General features: G+C 55.0%; 1 protein-coding gene across 7 annotated transcripts in view; it reads left to right on the top strand.

The window, feature by feature from the left end:
- The window catches only part of Ackr2 (atypical chemokine receptor 2), a 29,418-nt gene that overhangs the window by 2,321 nt on the left and 17,539 nt on the right, over window positions 1-9,558 (top strand). For 3 of the 7 annotated variants that reach the window (XM_005383513.2, XM_013513600.1, XM_013513599.1), the window contains exons 1-3: window positions 6,346-6,361; window positions 7,725-7,777; window positions 8,648-8,816. The exons of 1 other annotated variant lie outside the window; for it this stretch is intronic. In XM_005383513.2, the coding sequence (XP_005383570.1) occupies window positions 8,773-8,816 (44 nt within the window). In that variant the 5' untranslated portion in view covers window positions 6,346-6,361; window positions 7,725-7,777; window positions 8,648-8,772. Of the gene's footprint in view, window positions 1-6,317; window positions 6,362-6,395; window positions 6,446-7,167; window positions 7,236-7,724; window positions 7,778-8,647; window positions 8,817-9,558 lie in introns of those variants that run through there. 3 more of the 7 variants (XM_005383524.2, XM_005383523.2, XM_005383527.2) reach the window with 3 other exon arrangements.

The following is a 9,558-nucleotide window of genomic DNA, read 5'->3' as shown; positions in this document are numbered from 1 at the left end:
CGAGAGAAAAGTAACCAAGACACCTTCCTTTTCAGTCCCCGTCCGGATGGAGGCAATGTCTTGGTGGTTTATGGTGACGTTCTAGGTGAGCGAGCAGGCAGGAAGGGTGTGCCGTGGGAGCTGAGTGCAACCCCACAGCCCAGGAAACCCAGAAAGGGTTCTCCAAGAGATGGCGGTATAGCCGAGCCCAGAGGCGGTCAGCTTCGAGGACGGGGAAAGCCTAGCAGTTAGGCAGGTGACTGACAGGTGTAGTGAAGCTCTGTATTATCTCTACTGTTTTATCAAAGAATTATTTTCTTATTCCCTATAGTGGTTTGAGCAGTCTTTCATTCTTACATCTGGTAATCTGAGCAATGTAGTTGAGGATAACGATATGTAATATCCCTTGAGGATAACGATATGTAATGTAACAAACACTGTTGATTCATGTTATTTTGTCCAGAGACTCTGCATCACTTTAAATGTTCTTGCTTTGATTTGTTTATGTTTGTGATACTGGTATGCTGCTACTGTTCTATTTCTTTGTTTCTCATTTTCTACTCTCTTTAAAATAAAAAAAAAAAACAAAACTGGTCCTATTGCTTCCTAACTGTAGGACCTGGGGCACATCTTCTTGATTTCTCTGCCTCAGTTTCTCATCTGTGAAATGGGGGTGACTGTGTGAAGCTTAACCAAATCATTGTGGTGTCAGTCCCAGTGATGTGACTGAATGCCCTCAGAGAGGTGGACAAAAGGGAGAGGCCTTCCTTGGGGTCAGGGACTACTAACTATGAAGATTCTAAGCCCTTTTCTTGTGAAAGGACTAAGGGAACCCGGCTGGCTCGAAGACTTCGGATGGAGCCGATGTTGTGTTTTCCTAGTCATGTTTTTATTTTGTTTTGCACAGGGAAATAACATGCAGTTTGTGATCCATGAGACAGGGCTCAGCTGAGTGAGTGTTCAAAGTGACAGTGGGCTGGAGAAGGCGTTCACATGTAGCCCAGCTACCAGAGGGAGGGAGGTGTGGCCAAGGGCGAGGGTCGTGGCCAGGGCCGGCTTGACCTGCTGCAGCGGGAGGTGCAAATGCTTCACCTTGGGGAGTTCTGCAGACCTTCCTGGCTCGGCACAGCCATCCCCAAGCCCTGGGGTGGGACCCGGAGATCGGCTGCAGCACATCGTGTTTAGCGAGAGCCCAGAGATCACCACACCCCTTCATTTTTGGAGATACTCAAGGGCAGTATTTCAAACCTCAGGTCACCACCCAGGAGCTGGTTATGAAATTAGTGAGTCATAGACAGCATTTAAAAATGTGGGAAGATCAAAATAGAAAACATCAGAGTACATTCTGGTAGTCATGCTAATTATGATTTTGTGACTGTTTTGCAGGTGCGTGTGTGTGTGTGTGTGTGTGTGTGTGTGTGTGAGCAGCAGACCGCATCTCCTCCTGCGAGCCGTAGGCAGAGCTGACCACGCAGGTGGAACCAGAGCTGGCACCTCCTCCCTGTCCCCTCCTTCTTTGCCAGCGAGCTGGGTGCTGTCCAGCCCTCCAAGCTGTGGAGGAGGAGGAGTTTCCCGGGTGGCTATGTGAAAAGGGAAAGTGCCGTGTCTGTGTCCCAGTTCCCAGGTGGCCCACACGCTCCTGAGCCTTGGGTGTGCCCAGAGGTCTCGGTCTCCTGTGGACCACGGTCTCTGGAAGGGGAGGCCAGATCAGGCCACAGGGACCCCTGGGTTTCACGGCATCTCACGTTCCCTCTGCCAGACTTGGAGCCCACGCCCAGGGTCTCTGCTGCCAAACATTCCACCACAGTTCCCACACAGCGTCTCCTTATCTCTCCCATTTCCTCATTTGCGGTCACACAGGGTGACCAGCTCTTAGAGGGGTCCCTGTGGGGACCCGCCACGCCGTGCAGCGGGAGGGCGGGGCTGGGCGCTCCCACGGACCGGCCCGGGCCAAGTGTGGCTGGGTCACAGTGTGAGGGACGAACTCTGGACAGAGTTGTGCATTGCTGCCCTAGCCCGGCTCTCCCTGAAGCGGACGCTGAGACAGAGATTTGAGCCTAAACTCTAGGTTGAGCTATCTGACTCTGGCCATTTTTATATTTCCAGACAAAGCCAGATACTGACAGTGTTGCATGAGTCTAATATTTTATGTGGGCGATGAAGGAGACACGGACAGGAGAGTGGGGAGGGAGGCAGGGGAAAGACAGCAGCCAGGAGAGGATTCATTCTCAGCTGCTTACCCTGTGGGAGGCAGAGGCACTTAGTCCCCTTGGAGAAACCCGGGGAGCTGGCATGGAGCACACAGCTCAGAGCAGTTCCACCATAGGGGCAGAGGAGGTGGGCACTGAGCCCCGCGGGCCCCAGGCATTGGTAGGGTGGTGTGGGAAACAGAATCTTCTGGAACTTCCGGCTTGTTGCATGGGAGCGGACGCCCAGCAGGACTTGTCCAGGCAGGGTGACTGCACAGCCATGGCTGGGTCAGGGGGAAGTGGGCCCATGGGCCTGGGGGTGAGAGCTGCTGGGCCCCTGCTGCTAAAACTGGGCCAGCGAGTTCTTAAGGTCTCCCCAGGGCCGGCCTCCAGCCACAGGCTCGGATGTCTAAGAGAACCGGATCGCATTTCTCTAGGACAAGTTGCTTTCTGTTTCCAAATCCCGTTCTACAGTTTGTTGGAAACTAAATCTGTAGGCAAAGTGCAGCCGCCCTTTCCCAGAACTGCATCGGTTCCATGAAATGGACAGTGCTTGGGCCTACGGGCATAGGCGCCACCTGGTTCCTGGTAGCATCTGCTCATGTGGGCCATCCTGGGGTCACTGGCCACACACGTCCACGCTCGGGTGGTCCCCCAGCACCTTCCGGCCTGACGCTTTCCGGAGGATGTCATTCGGTTGATTCTGTGCCGGGCTGGGGCATGGGCAGGAGGGAAAGTTGCCACTTCAGACAAAGTAGAGGTCCTTCACTTGGGGTTCATGATGCAATTCAGGGAACCTCTGATTTGGACAGGAAACAATTCATATTTTTATTTGCATTGACTTTTAATAAAGTTAATTTCCTCTACCCTGACCACGGGCAACAAAACAGTAATATTAATAGGACCTTGCCACGGGACTCCTGAAGTGCCCCCTAACTCAGCACTGCCCTGGACTGACTGTGACCTTCCACCTCGTGTCTGCTGGACCCTCATCCCTAACCCGATAGCATCTGGGAGGTAATTAGGGCTTGAGGTAGAGCCCCTAGGAATGGAATTAGTGCCTTGATGAAAGAGACCCCACAAAGAACCCTCATCCCTTTTGTCACAAATTCACAGGCTTTCATCTGTGATCAGGAAGTGGGCCCTCCTTCAGTAGCCCTTGGACTTCCCAGCTGCAGAACTGTGAGACATAAATTCTATTGCTCATAGCTACGGCCCAGTTTCTGGTGTCCTGTTTCAGCACCTGGCAGAGACTAAGACAAGCACTGTTGTGACGCTGAAAGATCCATCAGCAGGTCTTTAAAAGTAGGTTACCAATGAAATGTGTGAATTACTGTATCATAGATGCTTAAAGTATATCAGCAACCATTTCAGAATAAAGTTTTAGCTCCTTTTTTCAAGATATTGTCTGTACATGTTTGTAAGGAGCAACAGAGAGAGGGTGGGGTGCATTTCTCCCCAACACTCCAGTGGTAACATCTCGCCTAGCTGTAGTACAATGTCACAGCCAGGCTATTGGCGCTGATACGACCCACGGGTCTTGACTTTTCCGATGTCACATGCACTCATCTGTGTGTGTGCGCATGTGCGTGTTTCCTTCTGTCACCTGTGCAAAGCCACGTAGCCACCCCCACAGTGAGGACATAGCACAACTCCTTCACCCATCCACGCTGCCTGTGCCCCCATCCCGTCACTGGGGATTGACTGTGGGCCCTCTGCACTGAGCTATATCCCCGTCTTTTAAATTTATTTATTGTGAGCCATAGTCTCACTAAGTGGCTAATTCACCCAGGCTGGGTTGGAAACTGAACTTGAAATCCTCCTGTCTCGGCCTCCCAGAGTGCTGGGATCACAGGTGTGTGTGACATGCAGTGCTTTTACAGTTGGATATTCCTCTCTCCCTTCCGCAGACCCTGCCATCCGCTAATCTGCTTCCTGCCTCTCCACGTGTGTCACTTCAAGTGCCATATAATGGAGTGGTTAGCCTTGTGCAGCCTACATACTTTAGAAAATATCCAGCCTCTTGGGATCTGCTCTTGCCATTCAGCACAATTCTCTCGTAATCCGCCTGAGCTGTTGGGCAGATTGACAGTGTGTCCCTTTGTCCTGCTGTGGGGTCCTCCTTGGTGGTGGGCCCTTACCGGCCTGCTCACCATTTGCTTGTTGAGTGACATTTGTGTTCTTCCAGCTTTGAGCTGAGTTGGCTTATAGTACTTTAGTGGATATTTTTCAGCATCCTCTTTGGAGAGGGGACCCAGGGTCTTTGCTGAGCCTACCCATAGGGTCTGCTGGTATGAAACGTGGATCTTTGGGCAGGGAGTCTCTGTGAACCCACAGAGACTGGGCGGGCCTGGGAACGGAGGGACCTGCGTGCTGCCGGGGGAGACTGGAACAGCTCTCCCTGTCACTGGGGGACCACTGAGTTGTATATGATGAGGGGCCGAGGAAGTCAGTGGATGACAGGCGCCGGGCTCATGGTGACTGGAACCTAGGCACTGCCCCAAACCCAAGGAAATCCTGCGGTGCTCAGGACAGAGTGATGAGAGTTTTGGGAGCAAAGCTGTTATGGCTGATACCCAGCATCCCCCCAAAGCTCCAGGTACTTGCAGGTGGGACTTTTTGGAAGTGGCTGGATCGAGGGTCTGTGAATGTGGATTAAGGGTGTGATCACTGGATCCACTGATTGGTTTAACATTGTTCGGAGTGTGGGTGGCACGAGTCAATAGGCTTGTTCCCTGGATGGAATATAAAGGGGCAGAAGAAGGCAGGCTGCTCTCTCCTGCCTGCCCTGCCGTGGACTCTTTCTCCTCTGCCATGCTGCCCTCCCTGGGAGCCAGCCAGCTATGGACTGAGACCTCTGCAAACTGTGAGCCAAAATAGACCTCTCCTTGAACTCTGAGTGTTGGGTATTTTGTCTCAGCAATGAGAAAGTAACTAAGACAATAGCACAGAAATGGCTCAGTCCCACACCTGGGGCTGTAGGGGACACAGGACATCTGCGATGGAATGGTCAAGGTGACAGTGACGACATAAGCTCCTGAGAAGTTGACAGGGTGTTCCCTCCAGGCCAAGCCTGTTTCCCATGGCCTCAGATGACAACACCCAGCCACGCCGGGCTCTCTCCTGCCGAGAACTTTCCTGGTGTGGGTGGAGGAGTCAGGGCTCACACACGAGGGCCCTTCCCCTCCACGGCCAGAGCACGGCCCTGCCAGAGTCGGGAGTCTGACTCCCTCTCCTGCTGCTGTGCCCAGCCCGGCGTGGAACCGAGGAGCACCAGCAGCCACTGAGGAGGGGAAAGTGGGACATAGCGGCCGAGAATCTGCAGAAGGAGCTACCCTCCACCGCACAGCTGCCCGCGCAGGACGGGGCCAGGCCAAGCAGCACGTGACTCCCGGGTGGTGAGACCCTCCCAGGCCAGCCTGCGCCATCCCGGAGTGGCCATAGTCAGCTCAAGCCTCGGACTTTTGACTTGGGGACATACTGGGGACAGAGAGGCCGCTCAGCAATGGCAGAGGAGGCTTCGGGAAAGGTCTAGACCTGGGAAACGCTACGCACAGCGTGGATGAGCAGTATCCAGGCCAGGCCAGGAGCTGTGAGGAAAGCAGAAGAGAAGAACTTAGAGATGAAGAACGCACACACGCCCACACACACACACACACACACACACACACACACACTTATGTGGACTCAACCTCTTCTAGCACGTGGACCCTGATTCAAACAAAATGTAAAAGGGCGGCATTTAAGTGTGCATGACTGGGGGGCGATCTGGTGACAGTGAGGGTTACTGTTCCCTTTTGTAGATACGACAGCGGCAGTTATCTTTTGATTTCGTGTGCGTTTGTGTTGTGTGCCGGGGATCAAGCCCATGGCCTCGTGAGTGTCAGGCAAGCACTTGAACCCCTCTGCCCCAAAGCCCTTGTGCTCTAAAAGCACTTCCTCAAATATTTACAGATTCAGTGACACGAGGTCTGGTATTTGGCCCCAAATCCCACAAGAACGGGCGCATCAGCCACTGCCGAGCCGCCCTTGACGCTGATTGCTGGTGGGTGTATGGGAGTTCATACACTCCCCCGCACTTTGGAGGATGTGTCTGGAAAGTTCCATAGTAAACAACTTATTTCATACAATTACAGAGTTGTTTCCTCTGAAGGGGGAACATCTGGATGTGGAAGAGAGGCGCCATTAACTGAGTAAGTGGGTGGAGGCCCGAGTCCCAGGCTTCGGGTCAGAATTACTAAGCTCTCTGTGCTGGATTTTCCTTGTGGCAAAGTGGGGTGAGTGGGGAGTTGGATGGATGAACATGGTCTGATCCCTGAAAGAGGCTTCTGGCCCGGGCTCGGGCTGGGCGGGCATCAGTCGGAGCCTGGGCGGGGCTGGTGTCCTGGACAGGAGCGGTGGAGGGTGGAGGGTGGCCAGGCAAGGCCTCAGGCCTCAGTTCTTCAGTTCCGGGAGACACTGAAGGTGTTTAAGATGCCAGGTGTGGAGGTGCACTCCTGTCCTCCCAGCACCTGGGGGAGGCTGTGGCAGGAGGATCGCTAAGAGTTCGAGGCCAGCCTGAGTGACACAGGGAGACCCTGTCTCAACTCACCTACCCCCCAAAATTAAGAGAAAGAAGTTCCCGGAAAATGAAACTGGCTCCTGAAGCGGCCTGCCACCCACCCACGTGCAGGCCCAGCGACTGCTCTTTGCCATCTCTGACCTCATGCGTCTCATGACACCATGACCTCATGGGCGTCCATTTCCGGTCACCAACTTGCAGAAGACTGGACAGTGGTCCCCAGGGGCAAATTCTCGGTGTCCCAGCAGGACATCACAGCTAGTGAGAGACAGAGTACCCTTGGGTCCAGCTCTGTACAACCGGCCAGAGAGGACCCCGGTGGTGGAGCTCCTGTGTGCAAAAAGCACCAAGACCTGTCTTCAGTAGGGTCTCACTGTGTGGCCGAGGCTGGCCTCCAACTCGGATATCCTCCTGCCTCAGCCTCCCAAGGGCTGGGATAATAGGTGAGCACCACCAAACCCGGCTCATTTGATAAATCTTGGAGCGTCTGCCCCACTGAAGCGCCGGTAAGGCTTTGCCCTGGGGTCTTTAGATTGGCAAGGTGTGATTTCTGTGCTGAGCAGCGAAGCCGGTCTCAGTTGGAAGGACGGGAAGCAGGAAGGAGCGGAGAGTTAAACAGAGCAGACATGAAGAAGGCGTGGTGGGAGAGCGTGGGGGCGGGAGTCCCCTGGGCCACAGGGCTCACGTCCACTGTGCTTTTGGCAGCCAGCTTTGCCTTCCTTCGCTGGGTCTTGGCAGCCCTGTGCACGGGGGGCAGCCGGCCGGTGGTGGTGATGCATGAGTGGGTGTGCAGCTTTGGAAGGCGGGCAGGAGGCTAGACACTGTGGAGCGGGTACACTTCCCCTGCAGGAGCAGCCCTTCCCAGGCTCCACGCACTGCAGGGGCCGCAGTGCAGGCCAGGGTGGGCAGGGAGGGGACCAGGACGGGGGGGGGGGGCGCAGAAAGAGGAAATGGAAGAGGTGAGATGAGCAGTTTCCTTCCTCTTGTGCCATCAGTGGGCGACAGGAAGAAGCTTGTCTGAGGTGCTGGCCCCCCACATCTCCTCTCAGTGAGTAAACTCGTGCGCCAACCCAGCTCCCAGGGGAGGGCAGGTTTTCTGGTCAGGAATTCAGCCTCAGGACACCAGCGGAGGCAGAGAAGCAGCTGGAAGGGAGTGAACGTCCCCCTGAAGGCAGAGAAAAGGAGAGTGAGGCAGAGCGAGGCAGGGCCAAGCCAGGCTCCCGCTGCAAAGCCGCAAGGCCACAGCTTGGTCACGCTCTTGACCCTGAGGGCCTGTGTCCTGGAGTCCCTGCTGGGGGTGGGGACAGTGCCGGTTCTCTGCAGACGGATGCGGCCCTGCGGTGGGGAGTTTGCAGGCTGAAGGGAACAGATTTACTCCGGAAATATTGTCTGCAGACTCGGGACCAGGGGACCTGGAGAGGCTTGGGGGCTGCCGCTGGGTGGTGGGAGACAGGCAAGGCCTGCGGGGACAAAGCCTGACGGCGCCTGCGAAGGATGGGTCAGTGCCGCTGTTCACCAAGACGGCAGATGTGCCCCCAGTGTGAAGGTGGAAGCCCATCGAGGACACGGGACAGTAAAGCTGCCGGGTCTGCCCGCAGCCCGTGGGAGAGACCCGTGCTCCAGCCGCCCGGCCTCAAGGCTGGGCCCACCCCACCCAGGGCAGCAGCGTCCTCCTCTTCAGAGCGAGAGCTGCGGCCTAGCCTCCTCTGGCTGCCCACCACCCCCGGCAAGCATGCCTTTTGTGGCTGGAGTCTCCGGCTGCTGCGTGCTGCCCTCACCGCTCTGGCTGCCCCGGGCGCGTGGAGACAGCTGGTGACCATCTCCTAGGAGGAGGGGACTTCCTGCACGTGTTTGGAAGGAATGGGCAGCTGCTACCAGCAGGCAGCCTCCCAGGCTTCTCTAATCTTCCCTGCTGCAGGCAGAAAAGGGACCAGGGCGGAGTGCAAGCCAGCTCTGCAGAGGAACAGTGGGTGACCCCGCAGCAGGGGAAGACCTCAGGCCACCTGGCCGGCTCTACGCCGCTGGAACTCCCTGCCTGGCGTGATGACACACTTCCGGCTGCAATCTGCCCTTCCAGCAAAGCCCAGGTCTGGCTGGGAAGATACCTCAGTGGGTGGCAGGGAGACCCAGCTGTCCGGCCAAGGCCTCGAGGTCCCCACTCAGGGCGTGACATGGGGGGCAGGTGACAGTGTCTGGCAACATCTCTTCAGGGAAGCCAGCTCAACAGGAAGCAGATGGGCTGAGATAGTTGAAGAGAGGATGGGACTTTACCAGCAAGATAAATTATAATAGTAATGGACTACAGTGAATACTTATGAGTCCATCAGGACAGAAAGGGGAGAGGGAGGGAGGGAGGGAGAGAGGGGGAGGGAGACTAACTCCTTCCAACAGAAAATTTCAATTAATAAGTGTAGAAAGAATGATGGAAAGAGAAAATTCATCACTTGGCAAACACCACAGCAATAATTGTTGGAAAATTTCATCAGCAGACACTAAAATTAGGAAGCAAAAATAGGAGACACAGGAAGCTGTCTCCAAGTATCTGTCCTGAAGATTCTCATTAATTAAGGAGGGATAAATGCTAATTTCACAGGAAGAAACCTGGCAGATACCCCCTGGCCCCAATGACATCCCTTTGTAACTGGCAAAGGGACACCTCGGGATCATGAAGCTTGCATATGATGCACAGAGGAGATGTGGGGTGTCCTGACCTCAATGCATCACCTCAACCCGAGCTTGAAGAAGCTGGGACCTGGGGCATTCTACAAACTCTTCGAAACCTATTGAAAACCGGGTTAAATAACCCTAAGTTATTGTAGGCTGATCAGG

The sequence above is a fragment of the Chinchilla lanigera genome, unplaced genomic scaffold, assembly GCF_000276665.1.
Source record: "Chinchilla lanigera isolate Chin_1 unplaced genomic scaffold, ChiLan1.0 scaffold00019, whole genome shotgun sequence".
NCBI lineage: Eukaryota > Metazoa > Chordata > Mammalia > Rodentia > Chinchillidae > Chinchilla > Chinchilla lanigera.
The sequence above is the reverse complement of the archived record's forward strand: the minus strand, read 5'-3'. Positions and strand labels throughout refer to the sequence as shown.